The 17,222-nt window shown below is 38.2% G+C and overlaps 1 protein-coding gene across 1 annotated transcript in view; it reads right to left on the bottom strand.

Moving 5' to 3' along the window:
• ASXL3 (ASXL transcriptional regulator 3) overlaps positions 1-17,222 on the bottom strand; it is a 196,486-nt gene that overhangs the window by 151,443 nt on the left and 27,821 nt on the right. The window contains exon 2 of the mRNA XM_069568932.1: positions 11,095-11,177. Coding sequence (XP_069425033.1) covers positions 11,095-11,177 — 83 coding nt within the window. The remainder of the gene's footprint in view (positions 1-11,094; positions 11,178-17,222) is intronic.

Consider the following 17,222-nt stretch of genomic DNA (forward strand, 5'->3'; position numbering starts at 1 on the left):
GATTCATGTTGATGCATGGCAGAAGCCAACACAATTTTGTAAAACAGTTATTTTTCAATTAAAAATAAATACATTAATAAAAAATAAAGAGAAAAAAGAACATGCCACTGTACCTAACAAAATGATTTATAACACTTTGAAAACTAAAAGTTTTCAGTGGCTTGACTCAAAAGGATGGTGCTTAAAAACAATAAAATAAATCCTAATTTTAAAATCCAAGTTCATACTTTCAACATTAAGGACAAGTAAAAGAAATGGGCAATAAAAACAACTATTCTAAGTAATTCCAAATAGTACTGTCTAGCATTAGTGGTTCAGGGGTAGAATTCTCGCCTGTCAAATAGTGTTTTCTGTATACCTGATGCAGCACTTTCCTTCTTGGCATGAAGATGCAGGGTGATTCCAAAGTGATCTCTATTCTTCAGAATTCAGGATTTGAGCAACTGACTATCCCACTAGCCACAATGTATTCCAACAAATCTTCATGTGTGATATTTTTCTATATCTAGCAATCAGTAGGTCACCTTCAACAAATGCAAATTAAGCAACAAATTGAAAAATCATCATTGCACACATTGTATTTCATGCAGACTGGTTAGAGAGGAATGAAATTACAGATTTGGGCTATCTGCAGTGGTCTGATGGAGAAAGTGCTCTACCAGGAAATTTTACAATTGTCTTTTGTAAAAATGAGCAATAAAAGTAAAAAGGTATGAGTGGTGTTTTTATACCTCCCAGTAGAAATACAATGGATGAATGTGATGAGAGAGGATGGATAAGTGGTCATGACATAGATTCCCAATAACAGTAAAGTTTATCTGACTGGTCTGCTTAAGAAAATGTTCTAAAGAATGCAGTGATGCTAGTCCTGACCATACTCAACTATTCACTTGCACCTTCTTTTCTTTCCCTAGATGCATATCTTAAAAAAGAATAATGTTAATAACAGCATCCTCCATCCCCATGGTTTAGTCAGTCTCATCTATTTTCATTCAGTTATTTCGTAAAAATAGTGACTACCACTTTCTAAAACTGTCTTTTGTTAGCAATATGCTTTGGCCACAGTGAAACAATTCCCCCAGAAACAATCTATAAGTCCAACTTCGACAGCAAAACAATAAGAGTCCTATGGAGGCCGTGGTTCTTCCATTATCCAAAGTATGTATCCCACCTTATGACATCATCTTCCAGATAAAACAGCAAAGAGTTACAATGCAAATACATCTTGCTGCTACCCATAAGCCCCAGCCTTCACTAAAGATCACCCACCCTCCCACTTCATGTTGGACAAGCGTAACAGGTAAAGTTTGGGAAAGGCTTTGAAGCTTCCAAATCTGGGTGATGGAAATGGAATTTTAAAAATTCTTTCAACTCTGTTTACAAATAGGCTCTAAATTGAGAGTCTCAACACACCTATCTACAGGCTTGACTTAAATCTCAGTGAATTTTATACACATATATAGACAATCAACAGTTAGCCAGAGAAGCTGCAGCTGCTAAGGGAGTGGGGGTTGGGGTGGGGGGAGTATTTACTTGATAGACTCATACAAACAATACTTTTAAAAACAAAATGTTATCCTGCCAACAAATATTTTTAAAGATTAAGTGCAATTTGAATCAGATATCAAACTCCAGACTTGTCACCTGCTAGCTAAATGAACTATCTCAAGTTACTTAACCTCATCTGCCTTAGTTTCCCTATCTGTAAAATGGGAAATATAATATCTATCACCCACCTGTTTAAAAAGATAACTCATGTCAAGTCCTTACTCTTGGGCCTAATAAAAGTAAATTATAAAAAAAAAAAAACAATTAGGTATTCTTTTACTTGTCAAGCCCCTACTCATTAATCTGCTTGACATGCTACAGTAAGCATGGTATCTCAGCTCTAGGTAAAATAAATTAATGGATACATAGATGCAGTTCCTATCTTTGATGAGCTTATGTTTGTGATGGAAGGACAATACTTCTTGATAGGTTGGAATATCATATATTTTATAAAGAATTTAGAAATTCCTAAGTTTAGCTTTTTTAATAAAAAATAAAAACCCATTATGTTCTATGCTGAAGACATCCTCCACAGAGGAGAGGTTAAAAGATGTAATTGAATGATTCAGAGAAGAATGTTTGGAATCACATTGTTAAATCTTCAAAAGAAGGAACTTCATTTTATTCATCTATGAATTCAGCAGCTTCCACGATCTCAAGAATATAGCATATGCTTAATAAATGTTATTGGAATGAGGATATGCCTTAAAGCTTCCACAAAACCCCCGGATTTTACATAGCAAAAAAGGACACCCTTGATAGGTATTTGATTAACTTATCGATGTCCACACTTGTTTTCTTTTCTCTGATGTTCTTTTATTTGACTAATAAACACCTGGAAAAGATCTACCCACATGCGTGAGTCCCCTGGCCAGAAGACAGTCACCAACAAACTGAAGAGAGAACAGAGCCCAAATACAAGCCTCGTCCAGCACCTAAAGCAGGGCTTAACTAACTTTTTAAAAAATGTTAATAGAAATCATCTGAATTTCAGAAAATTATCCATGTGATTCTGTATAAGACATTCAGGAGGTAGGTAGGATATATAGTCCTTAATTGTCCTGAAAGAACTAGGACGTTGTCTAAGGAATTATCCACTGTAGCTTTTAGAAAACCTGTCTTAACAAAATGTCATGATTTTTATTCCTCTGAAAACAAATCAACTATAAAAAGAAGTCCTCATGTCAGCATATCAACTGTTTTGCATTTGAATTATGTTGTCAAGTTCAAAACATGGAAGCAAAACTAAAATCATTTAAGCATGTGGCAATTAAGAGCAGAAGCAATGAAATGAGGAGATAAGGAGAAAACCACCACCTAGAAAAAAATTAAATAACAATACCCCAGTGAAACGGGTATTTCGTCCAAAAGATTTTCACCTGCATAGGATACTTAGAAAGACTCAAATACAATATAATTTTATATCCATTTCTGCTCCTATTCCACACTGAAATGTTTATAGAGTGCTCAGTATTTCTGGAATAAATTATACCAAGATCTTGATAAAGCTGAAATCACCTAAATTACCTCTTTTGTTCAATTATTTGGAAGAATGGAGAAAGAAGGCTTGACAGAATAAAATGTTGTATTAAGAAATGGCCATTTCATAGCTGTAATTGCATACCTTAGTGAATATTGATGCCTTGAGGGTTATGTGCAGTCACCACAGCTATTTTTACCAAAGGCTTCAAATAAAATCCAAATCAATTTATGTTATGTGACTATATACATTATATTTGAACAGGCAAGTTAAGCCAAGTATTTTATCAGTTTATATGTTAGGAATAACATATGAACACACATATTAGGAGTCTGTAATGACAGAAGCGCAGTACAGTGTTAAGCACACTGTTACGAATAACTTCCAAGTTGAATCAGATACTCAAAATTCTAGAAAAATTCTATGGTATGCCATGAATTCTAGAAACGTAAAGTCCCACGTTCTGAAAGACTCTTGTAGACTGAATGTGTGTGCACCCCATCCCACAATTCCTGTGTTGAAGCTCTCGTCTCCAATGTGGCTAGGAGGGATGGTTATCTCTCAGGAAGGGATTAAGGTTGAAAGAGGTCATATAGATGGAGCCCTGATCTGATGGGAGTGTCCTTAGAAGAAGAGACACTGAAGAGCTTTCTCTAGCTCCCTCTGCACACACACACACCCAGAAAAGGCCATGTGAGGATACAGTGAGAAGCTGGCTGTCTACAAGCCAGGAACAGTGCCCTCACTAGAAACCTATCCTGATGGACCTGCATCTAGGACTTCTAGCCTCCAGAACTATGAGAGAGAAAAAGCAGTTCTGTTGTTTAAGCCGCCCAGCATGTGATGATTTGTTATGGCAGCCAGGGCACAGTAACCAATCGCTGCTATTACGACCTCAGTCTGGGAACCAGGAGGGGTACAGATGCAAATTTATTCCACTGGTTTGAGGCTTTCTGCCTGAATACTGCTTCCTTTCCATTCTGTAATCCAGTCTTACGGAACAATGTGAAAACTACCAGAAGTGTGTGACACACGCAGACACAACATTGCTTACTACCGTCTCACAGGCCCTACTTCTGCTTTGCAAATTACAAAAAGGTGCTGGGAGAAATTTCACAGCAAAGGGAAGTACAGCTGACCCTTGAGCAACATGGAAATTAATCTGCATATAATTCACTGTCAGCCCTTTGTATTTGCAGTTCTTCCATGTCTGCAGATTCAACCAATGACAGATTGTGTAGTACTGTAGGATTTACTATTGAAAAATATTTGTGTATAAGTCGATCCACAAATTTCTAAAACCCAAGCTGTGCAAGGGTCAGCTGTAGTCAACTGTGGCTGCAACATCAAAAGCGTGACTGCAAAGGCTTTAAAACTGCCAAAGTCCAGGTTGATTAGGGCTGGGCTGAAGAGTTGAAATTTGACCCTGTAGGGTAATGTTTCACACAATTATTTACCTAATTCAGGAAATGCTTCCACAGTAATATATAATCATATTATCCCCTTGAAGAATTATTCCAATCACTGTGTCATCATAAAAAGAAGGAACTTTAAGAAAAGTTTAATTATGAGAGATTATCATAATCATGAGAGATTTTGCTTTTAAACAATGATACCCACATATAAATTACGAATTTTTATTTAATCAGTTTTATACCATTTAATCTAAAACTAATTAATTGTGCACAAGGCACACAATTCTAACAAACAACATTTTAAGTGATGTATTTGGGGAAGAACCAAATGTTTGTAAGAATGACCAAATTAGAAATTCCAAATCTTATATCTAAATGTAAGGTATAATGTATGCATTCATCATTCATATCATAAACCCTACATTATCAGAATAGCATGTGTTTCTTCAGATACCATGTGACTAGAAAAAAGTACCACGCCTGATCTCATCTAATTATATCCAAACATACAACCAACAACAGCTTTTGACTCATAGTTTATTAGGTACAATATATTCTCTGCATTATTTTGGATTATCAGTTAAGAAATGCTACTATAAATGGGGTAGTTGTTAAGCAAAAAAACAGATTTAAAAAGGGGGAGACCAGATTTAAAGAGATGAATTAAGAAGACACTGTATTAATCTAGCTGAAAATTTTTAAGTGCAAAGAATGAATGGCAAAGACTAGGAATAGAGAGAAAGAAAGATGTAGTTAGAACACAGAACTAACACTAACCAAGAACCAACTGGCCATGAGGGGAATGGGAGAAGAGAATTAGGAATGATCCCGACTGAGATTTGTAATCTAAGTAACGACAAGTAAAATTTTATGTCAACTAAGAGAGAAACTATTCTAAAGGCTTGCTTACATACTCTCATGAACACACACCTAGATACCCATATAAATACACGATTTACATATGATTTTTCTATGATTCTGATTAATAACATCACTGTCTCCTTCATTCCTTTCTAAGTAGCTGAGTGTGCACACCATTTACACAATGAGAGAATTAGATGTTAGCACACGGCAGGGTGACACTGTGAGTTAACACTGTAATTCTAAAAGGCCCTGACACAAACTAGACCATCATTTCAGTACAAAAGGGGCGATGTCAACATGGAGTCTGGAAATCAGAATTTATTTTGCAGTTGAAATTATTTGTGTTTCTTTCTTATCTTTAGACAAAACATTTTAGCAGTGAGTAAGAAGCATCTCCTATAGCACTAATTAGAAACATAAATCTCACCAAGAGAAATGCCAAAGAATTTTATTGTTTGTCACTGTACATGCTAATGGAATTTTTTGACATTTTATCCCCCTGGAAAAATGCAACATCTTTAATAAACCACAGTACAAAGTGAAGACCCTTATTTCAGAATATCATGACAAAGCCTGCAAAACAGAAAACATGGAAGACCTTAAGACAGGAGCGAACAACAAATTTAGTCTCAGAATCCCCAGGGGGAATAAAAAGTTCTCACTGATAGCAGGATAATTACGAAATCTTGGGTTGTCAACTGCATGCTCCACATTACAAAATCAAAAATATGTCAACGTCCTGAGTAATACCAAGCATGAGAGAGATCATTTATAAAGTTTTTCAAATGTCTCTATTGTGATATGTAATTATAGGTTGCTGTCCTGTAAATGGTTGATGAAATCGAACATAGATTTTTTTTTTCCCTGAAGTAAGGCATCTATAGTATTGTAAAAGTGTACCTTACAGGGCTTCCCTGGTGGTCCAATGGTTGAGAATCTGCCTGCCAGTGCAGGGAACTTGGGTTTGATCCCTGCTCCAAGAAGATCCCACATGCCAGAGAGCCACTAAGCCCATGTCACAACTACAGAGCCTGCACTCTTAGAGCCTGGGAGCTGTGACTACTGAGCCCGTGCACCACAACTATTGAAGGCCCTGTGCTCTGCAATAAGAAAAGCCCCCCCAATAAGAAGCCCACACAATGCAATGAGAGAGGAGCCCCCTGCTCTCTACAGCTAGAGGAAGCCCAGGAGCAGCAACGAAGACCCAGTGTAGCTAAAAATAAATAAATAAATCTTTTTTAAAAAATAAATGTACCTTATAAATATTGCCCGGCCCCTAACCCAACAGAGGGTTTTTTAATTGTGCTATGATTTTTTGACCATTATTTTAAGACTGCCTCACCTCCGTTAGAAAACTATTTACCTACTATCAAATAATATGCCAACTATATCACAGTTTATGCTACATTAATGACCGGTATCTTGTAACAATAATGCTGGGCACATAACCAGTTACCCCCACTGACAAATGGGGCCCCTCCTTTCACTAGGTAAAGCTACAGACCTCATTCCTTGACCTACTGCTCCTGGATGTGTCACTAAAACAGCATATGTTTCTCTGGAAGCATTGCTTTAAAAATCACATCAGCAGAGAAAAACATATCCTTGGGCATCAAAACTCCCTCAGTCCCCTTTGTAAAGGAATTATAACTTCTGAATAAGCAAGCCAAAAGCAGAAAATCAGAATCAGGGCAAGGCAACCCCCAAAGTCATCCAAACCAACACAGTCACCGCAGTTGCTTTCTCTTTTTCTATGAACATATGTTTAATTACTGCAGACAAGACTAGAGTCCACAGTAGCACCCTCTCTCCCTCAGGAAGTGGGAATGTTTAGCCAAGCAGTCCAAACAGGAATATCAAATATCCATCCATAAAAGCTGCAGTCTAGAATATGTACATTTCTATCCTCTCTGTGCAAGCAACATGGCTCTTTGACTGATTATAAGATTCTGATCATGTGAAAAGCATTCCGAACAGCTCTGTCTAATCAACTGTTGACAACTCATTAGCACAAAGTAACAGAAGCCTGGAAATAACTCAATCCGTAAAGCAAGTACAATATAGATGGACCAGAATAAAATTATATTGATAAAGATCTTCTATGTTATTATACAGAAGGGAATTAAAACTTACCAGATATATTTTCCTTAAAAAAACTTCTAGGAGATCTTGCCATGATCATATTAATTTTCTCTAACAAAAACTGTATGTTCTTCTGACAATTTACTATATTTATATACCTTTTTAAAAACCACATGGGGAATTCTTATTTCAGTCTAGCTTTCCCAAATACAGTGCAACCAAATACTACACATTTCATCAATAACTTGAAGAAGATACACAGAACATGATATAGAAGAGCTGTTCTCTTTTTATCCTGTCTGTATGAAAATTATGCAATTTGAAGTGTCCCTGGGAAAGAAGAAAAGGTACCATAAAATGTCAAAAATAAATAAGTGAACAATATCACATCTATTGAACAAAAACATCAGCTTTGCCAAAATTATTGGTTTATTTTTTAAGTTTTAAGTGTCAACCAGAGGCACCTACAGTGTTTGAGAACAGGCAACGGCACAATAAGCTCATGTGTTCACCACTCATCTGTCAGAAGCGATCTGCATGCATTTATTTAAAGGTATTCCCTCAAAACTGGTAGATTCTTTTTGATTAAAACAATTAAAAATAGGATTAAAAAATACAACCTGTAATGCCAAAAAGAAGCTTCTAACTTTAAATGCAAGCCAAAGGGATCACTGAGGACCAGCAAGTTAACATCCTGAGGAAGAATGTTTGCTCAACAAATATTTACTGAGTATCTTCTGAGTGCCAGGAGTGTGAGGGTACCCTCCCCATAAGGAGTTCACAGAGCAGCGGGAAGACAAACAAGGACAAATTTAGAGTCCAGTGAGGTCCAGTGTTATAGGAAACCTGCCTGACACACAGGACGAAGAACCCTCCCCCCACTGCCCAACAACCCAGCTCTTGAAAGAAATGGCGTTATTTTAAAACAAATGGCATTGGAATGATGATGGATAAAGGGCCAATCTTCTCTCTTCCAGAAATGCCAGGCACAGTGGTGGACTGGGGGAGGGCCGCTAACATGACCTCTCATTCATAGAGACCCCCGGGAGGTTATGGGCGCATCAGTAACCTTCACAGTCACTCCCCTGCAGTTAATCAGGCATATCTGAAAGCCTGCACATCTTGAAAAGCACATCATTAATAAATACCTAGAAATGAAACAGCTATGCTTGACCTTATGATGATGGAATTTTTAAATGTAACTTTACTTAAGAAAAACAGATACAGTTACACTTCATTTACTCAGCTCCCATAAATACTTGGAAACTATTTAAGAATTTGAAAGGTAACAAAATAAAAATAAATGTCAGAATCTGTTCCCTAAAGCAATATACAATAGGAAAGTTGAAACTCAAAAATCTGAGAACTACTTTTATTTTAGAGATGATTTTAATAAGCACACTAGAAAAGAAGAATGGTTACAGATACAGCAGTTGTAAGGAACCATCACAACTGACAGGAGCGAGAATTCAAAGAGACAGAAAGAAACGGGGACATAAAATGCACAGTGTGAAGCCCTCTGCACAGAGTTGATTTTATAAAGTAGAACTTAAAACAGAACCACGGTCTCTTTCTTGGCCTATTCCCTTTCCTATTTAACTTGTGAATTCCTTGCAGGTAACTTTAAACAGTTCTACACAGATTCATCCGTACTTATAATGACATTTTTTTTTTTTTCTTCACAGGACACAATAAGAGAGGACGGGGATGATGAAGAGGGGTTGAATTCAGAGGAATAGGGTATGTTTTCCATTTCAATTTTCATACTCTTTAAAGAAGTTGTGTTTTGTTTGTTAACATATAGTTAAAGCCCTTTAATGTACCATTCTGGGAAGACGAGCATCTTGAAAAAACTATGAAAAAAAAATTGCTGTTACAATGGTTAAGTGTAATTAAAATGCTGCTCATGGCCATGGTACAGGAGTTTTATATCTCAAGGTACATAACAGCTGATAGTGGCCTGCTCACTCCTGTGGAGAGGATCGCGGTGAACACATTTCAAGTGTCTGCTTATAGGAGAAGCTTCGAGTGCTTGCACTGGTAGACTGCGCTGGCTCAGCCCACATTCAACAGGGGTTCAGATCTTCAGGTTTGTACCCCTTCTTTTCTTCTGGCTATAGCCTACACATTTCGGACAGGCAGTCAGGGGAATATTAATTTCCAGGTGTCCCTGTTTTGTTCCTGAGCCCCTTATAATGACGTCTGGCTTAGAAGCAAGGGACCCCTCTAAGAGAGTTGTTAGGCGCTGTCAGCAACTTTCCTCCCCAGTGTTACCTCCACTTTGTGGGAAACAATAATTGCAAACACTATAGTTACATTAGCTCGGGCTCTTTCTTCAGAACAGGCAGATAAAGCCTCTAAAACAGAGATGAAAAACTGAGCCTAGGAGTCCTTCATACCACTAAATTGTGATGTTCGTGGGCAAAACTTGCAAGAGATGCATTTTAAACAGCTAGAAGCCAATGAGACTCACAGGTTATAGTAACGAGTTTCAGGTAACACCAATTTTGTAGGAAAAGTTAGTCTTGGGAGGACATTGATTGCTCTCTGCAGATGCTATCTCAGTTACCAGATTCAAAAGGTAACTCAGCAGATTAAATTTTTGCCAAGCTGAGACCACTGTCTTGTCAATGACTTACAGGCAGGCAACATCATACAATTAAAAAAATTTACTCTATGTAACATGAATGAGTAGATACACATATGACAGCTCTATGGTTATTTTACCTTATAACAAATTCCTTTCTTCTCTTTGAGTAATATCATTTATATGGCCCTAAACTACTGGATAAGGCCAACACTGTAAAATTCATAACTAAACAAAAATAAAGGATCACCACAGATAAAGAAAATGTAGTTTACATCCATTCAATAAAATATTATTTGGCAACAAAAAGAAATGAAGTACTGATTCATGGTACCACACAGGTGGACTCTGAAAACATGATGCTAAATGAAGCCAGTCACAAAAGGCTATAGAGTGTATAATTCCAATTATACAAAATGTCCAGGATAGGCAAATCCACAGACAGTAGTGCATGAGTGTTTGCCAGGGGCTGGGGAGAATAGGGAATTGGGAGTGACTGCTAATGGATATGGGGTTCACTTAGGGTGGTGAAAATGTTCTAAAATTAGATAGCGGTAATGATTGCACAGTTTTGGGGAATGTTCTGGAAACCAACAAATTGTACATTTTCAAAGGGCAAATGTTATGATATATGAATATCTCAATAAAACTTTTTTTTTTAAAAAAGACAATAATTTATCCAAGTAGAGTAATTCTAAATATAAGAGGGCTAAATTTTCAACTACATTCACTGGCAATTTCAATTTTATCAGAATGAGCTCATCTTACATCCTGGAATCTATCTGTGAAGCCTGTAAAATGTTTCTCTTTCAGTAGTCACTTTCAGAAACAAAAATCTTCTCTTACAAGAAAGATGAGTAACTCCAACTATAGGCAAATTCACACAGTGCTGTTCCTTGTTAATGAAATACATTCTCTATCAGTCTAATTTATTAAGTGAACAAGTAGTTTCAAGGAAATCTTGGGTCACTCAAATATTTGGCAGTCACCAAAGAATCCGCATGTAGCTACTTAATTCGCAATCAACTACAACATCAAAACCTAGATACATCTGTTGCTTTGCAATCAGTAGCAATTGTTAATCAAAGAAAACAGAAAATGTAAATATGAATACTGACCTTGTTTCTTTTAACCCTTCTTTCTGAATGACTTCCAATATCTGCTTTGCTGTCATTGGTGAGTTGGGGTGTTTCTCTAGTGCCTAAAAAATAAAGACAGACATAAGACTTCTAGATTACTGCATAGAAGCATACAAGATGAAAATGTGTGTGAATCATGCAAATTTTAAAGGGGAAGGGGCTATTATGCCAAAATTAGGTTACATGATACATGTCAGGTGTGCAAGTGATAGGATATAATTTTTTCCTGGGCATTTATGGCAATTTCTGCAACATACAGGGGCCATTCTGCAAAAATGTCACAAAGGCATACACCACAAAAAAAAGTAATGTGAAACCTAAAAACACCGAGTTAGTAAATGTATATAATTTCCTTTATTTAAAATTGCTAACATTTTATTGTTAAAGTCATGTTTTCAGGCTGTTAAAATGTTTCCTAAATTTCTAAAAGCTTGGAAACATGAGCCTGAATACCATCAACAGCAGAGAACAAAGCACTAGTCAGAAATAACCTCACTGGATTCATAGTCTGATCAACTTCTTCTGTATTAAAAAACAACAAAAAACCCTGTATTAAAAACCCTTCGTGGCCAAAATGGAGAAAAAGCACACAGAAACCCAAGTATCCCATTACAGTGTGTCTTCCAGTTCAGCTCAGTTTCCTTTCATTTGCCTTTTCCAATTCATTTTCAAGTAAACCCCCTTCCTCTTCCGGTTCAGCCCATCTCAGCTTTATGAACTGAGTCCTATTTTCTTTCTCTCCCCATCTGTCCTACTTATTTTTGAATGGAGGAGATTTTTTGAACAAAGTATGGGAAATGACATGGGACACAGTTAAATATTTCCACAGGCATTAGACCACCAGCCCTGGAAATCAAGGCTCTTTATTTACCCCGGGACTGAACTACATGCAGTGAAAGCAGTGAACAATGGTCCCCACACTACTCACGAACAAGGGCTGTGAGGACCACATCTGGGACAAGAAAACAAGTCTACACATATCTCCACAATGACTTCTTCCAAGGGTAGATGACACCTATTGCGTTAGCCAAAATGTTCATTTGGGTTTTTCTAGGACGGGGAAGCCTGGTGGGCTGCCATCTATGGGGTCACACAGAGTCGGACATGACTGAAGTGACTTAGCAGCAGCAGCAGCAGAACATCTTATGGAAAAACCCAAATGAACCTTTTGGCCAACCCAATACTTAAATTTTCTGTACAGGAGTTTGTGCACAAGTCATGGCCCTATACAACTTAATGATTCTAGAGTCCTAATTTATGATCACTATGATTATCAGACCAGAATTATCATAATAATTGAGAATTAATCAAGAAGTTTTCAGGCAAATTTTAAATTGAAAAGGCTTCCAAATATATTCAAAAGAGCTCTGTGATCTCTTCTATGATCAATGGCTAAATTTCAGCAAGGTCACTGGCAAGGCTTCTGCTCCTTGGGGCTCTGTTCCTTGTGGTTATCTAGTGAATTATACACAGCCTGCCATTCCTCACCACTAAGGCCACTTTTCTGTTCTCGCCTCTAGTTCCCAGAAAGTGTCCCCGGTTTTCCCAGTCTGGTCAGTCCCTTAGTTGCAGATGGCAATTCTTTAAAGAACATCGAAACAGGCTACACTGGAAAGAGCGTAGCAACAAGTATGTCAACAGGAAAGAAGAAAACTGTCCTCAGAGAGGAGACTATTGGGAGGGATGGACTGAAAACTATCAAAGGGAGGGGGGGAGAAACATAGGCACAGTGGTGCAGGGAAGAGGACCAAAGAGTAAAAATATTGGCTTAAAAAAGGCAAGAAGGAAACTGCATGAAAGAGCTGCAAAGGGGGAAAGATTAGGTTACAAAGAAAGGCAGGAAAGATACAGACATGGAAACAAAAAAGCCGACAGAAGTTCTGAAATAAAAAAGAACCGTCAGTATTGTAGAACAGTTCATACTCATGAGTTACTGAAAGGCGATGCTGTGGTCACATGGACTGGATACAAGGTGGGCATCACCCCCCAGGGACAGGCAATGCTGGGAACAATGGTCTCTCATAGAAGGTATGGGCAGAAGGTCAACAGACACACACATACATGAGAGCAAGCAAGGAAGAGGGAAGCTGGAGGGGAGAGACACGGGATGGCAGAAAAGAGAGCGGGCAAAGGAGAAAGGGGAGAAAGAAGGCATATTGAGCTGAACTGGGAATGTCCAAAAGGCAAACTGGTTAAATCTAGAAAGGGCGCAAGAGGAAACGGCAGTGTACTGGGTAAGGTTTTCATGGAAAGTTGGGTGCACTCAAAAGTGGGGTTACTCACTGTGGAGGACGCCCTGTTTCTCTTCCTGAGTACAGGCCCCTCAGCACACCTTGGCAGCTCCTCCCAGCAATTGAGAGAATTTGGATAGCCCTGTCCCCTTCTCTATGACATCACAGCCTACTCTACAAAGGAAGTAAAAGTGCGAAGAATTACATCGCGAAGTGGATGAGAGGCAGGAAGGAAATGCTGAAGCCACACAACACCAGAAGCCACCCTCAGCTCCTGCAAGACAGAGAAAGGGGACGGAGCAGGAGAGGGTCCTGGGTGTGAACAGGCTTCACTGAACTAGCTGCGGGAGCATTCAGAGAACAAGATAGAGATAAATTACTTTCACGGGACAATAACATGGATAGCACTGAAATAACATGACACATGGCAGGGACAAGATTCAGACCAGCAGGCAGCCATACTCAAACACAACAGAGGGAAGAAGCCACAGTCAGAGGGAAACTACAGCCCCCAGCGTTAGACTGAGGAAGCACTCACACATGCCAGGAGTCAATGTCTTGGCTGTGTAGTGCTTCCTAAGTCCTGAAAAATCATACTTCCTGGATTACCTTTCTTGACATATTCAAATACAATGAGCATTTGAAAATGTCTTCCTGGTTATGTAACAATCTGAATTTAACATATTCTTCCAATTGTTTTCCACCTTGTACCTACCTCTTAGAAACAGGGGTCAAGGATGCAATGGAGCAGTGAAGAGTGGAATTATATACAATTTTTAAGATTCTGTATCATAGTAAGATTAGTAACAGAGCCAATAAATATTTCAGATAATCAAAACAGGTTCAAACTGTCTTGGGCAATAACAATACAATTAAGACAAAATATAGCGATTCCAATTTTAGAGTTCACCATGGACAACGATAATTTTAAAAGTCTTGTTTTCTGATTGAAAAAAACTGGAAAAATCCAAATTCATACCTGTATTATAGAAAACAAAATGCGCTAGTGAGTTTACGACCAAAAATAATTTCCCAAAGAATACACTGAATGTAATGTTCTTAGAATATTATTGAGTCAAAGGATATGAGCTCTGTTATGTCTCTTGATACACTGCCAACTGTTTGAAAAATATTTTAACAATGTATACACTCACCAAGCAGAACTGAACCTGCCTCTCTCCACAACTTTGCCAGGATTAAATATTATCTTTTTCACAATATTTGCCAACTTGGTAGGTCAAATAAGTTGTAATTCATTGTTACTCTAATTATACTTTTGTAAATACTAATGAGAACAAAGTTTTTTTTTCAAATGAATACCATATGGGATATCTCTTTCTTACTAATGTGTAAAAAGCTATTTATATATTAGAATAATATTCACTATTGGGCATGTTGATAACAGATTTGTATTCTTTATGTTACTTATTTTTGAATATTTATGAAGACACATAAAGTATTCTATTTTCACATAATTACTTATGTGACTTTTCCATTGTGGCTTTACCTGCTCTTATGTTTAGATATTCCTTTTATCCAGAGAGTTGGTAATTATCTACAAATATTTCTTGTATTTTATGCTTTCATTTTTAATCCCTCAATCAATCCAGAATGCATCTGTTTGCAGCCTTGTGAATAATTAACTTAAGCCCCCACCTACTATTAATATAGGTCAAGATTCCCCAACACAATTTGTTTCATAAGCCAGTTTATGGTTTACGGTTAGTGAGGCATCTCCTGCCATATATTACAATTAGGGCAATGAAAATGCTTCTGGATGTGAAAACAACATAAAAATGTGGAAACCCAATATAAAAGGCACAGATGGTCAAGAATCTGCCTGCAATGCAGGAGATTTGGGTTTGATCCCTAGATAGGGAGGATTCCCCTAGGGAAGGAAATGGCTACCCATCCCAGTATTCTTGCCTGAAGAATCCCATGGACAGAGGATCCTGGTGAACTACAGTTCATGGGGCCGCATAGAGTCAGACAGGACTGAAGGGACTTTGTATGCAAAGCAAAGCTGTTGCTGAGGTAGTGATGAGAGTGCTCAGAACCCCCAGCACTTACTCCCTCTAATGGCGAAAGGCGCTTCTGGGAACTTTTCTGGTCTCTGAAATGAACTGCAAACCACTGTCCCTGGGGCTCACCCAGAGGTCCTGCTATGTTCCCCTGTGAAGTGAAGTTAAAGTCGCTCAGTCGTGTCTGACTCTTTGTGACCCCAAGGACTGTACAGTCCATGGAAATTCTCTCCAGGCCAGACCGAAGGGAATCCAGATCAAACCCAGTTCTCCCGAATTGCAGGCGGATTCTTTATCAGCTGAGCCACAAGGGAAGCCCAAGAAGACTGGATTGGGTAGCCTATCCCTTCTCCAGGGGACTTTTCCGACCCAGGAATCGAACCGGGTCTATTGTATTGCAGGCAGATTCTTTACCAACTGAGCTATCAGGGAAGCCCCTATGTTGCCCTGACTTTCAGTCAATTCCTGTGCCAGCACCACCCTGTTTAAATTGCTGTGACATTACAGCACACTTCACTCTCTGGATAGGACATGGCTCTCATTATTCTTAAATTTTTCATTGCTCACTTCTTTATACTTCTAAATGAAACGTAGATTGGAATTAAATGAGACATTCTAATTAAACTTTCAGGAAATGTACACACATTGTTCCATGTTTGAGTTTTATTTTATAAACTGTAATAGGCTTTTTATTAAGTGCTTTATATTTTGGGCTGCAACTCTGAATATACTTTTTTCATAAAATATTTTCACATTTTATTGCTACACACAAAAGCCACTGAGCTGTGGTAATTATTATCTATATGAACAGCTAATTGAATTCTTAATAGTTCTAATAGCACAGAAGTATAAAATCACATTTTCTACAAAAACTATGTATTGTGTCTCCTTTCCAATAGTTCTATGTTTTCTTTTTCCTACATTATTTACTTTGGCTAAAAAATGATCTTTTCTAGTCCCTTTCAAAAAATTTCTTGCTGAAAATGGAGCTGTTTTATAATTTATTTCCTCAAAAACAAGCCCCTAAAACTGCCATTTCCCGAAGAAAATCTGTAGCTAGAGTTATTAGCCGAGAGAAGGCTGCCAAGAGAAGGCTGTAATTAGAAACCTTTGGCCAGATATCACTGTCTCTTCTATACAAATCAGTCTGTCACAGTGTTCAATCTTTACATAAGATGCCCTTTCTTTCTTTGTAAAACAAATTGCTCTGTGTTAGAGCTACATTTGTGATTCCACTTGACTTTGTCTCCCTAAGAGTTGGATCTTACGCCTCTCATACTTCCTTCTCATGAACTAAAGTCCTTTCAATTTTCAACTATCTTCTGTCCCCTGCATTGCTACTCCCAACAGGTTGCAGGCTCAGCACTGCTCAAACCAAAGTGGAATTTCCATGGCTAAGGACACAAAGCACACATACTATCAATGACCTCCCTAACAATGGATTCTCTTGCATTTTCCAGAGGGCATGAACAGAGGTGCAGAACAGAGGTAAACAACCCACTGGATGTCACCTTCCTTACTGATGTGGCTATTTATATCAGCCTGTAGGCATTCATGCTAAGTCACTTCACTTGTGGTTGACTGTTTGCAATCCCATGGAGTGTAGCCCACCACTCTCACACTCTTGACTACTGGAGTGGGTTGCCATAGCCTCCTCCAGAGAATCTCCCTGACCCAGGGATCAAACCCACGTCTCTTATATCCCCTGCATTGGCAGACGGGTTCTTTACCACTAGCGCCCCCTGGGAAGCCCAACTACATCAGAGCCTATCTCAAAGACACATACATTTATGCAACTTTGAGACACGACGGACAAGAGTCTATCTCATACTGCTCTTCCCCAGATTTCTACACG

This window comes from Ovis canadensis, chromosome 23 (genome assembly GCF_042477335.2).
Source record: "Ovis canadensis isolate MfBH-ARS-UI-01 breed Bighorn chromosome 23, ARS-UI_OviCan_v2, whole genome shotgun sequence".
Taxonomy (NCBI): Eukaryota; Metazoa; Chordata; class Mammalia; order Artiodactyla; family Bovidae; genus Ovis; species Ovis canadensis.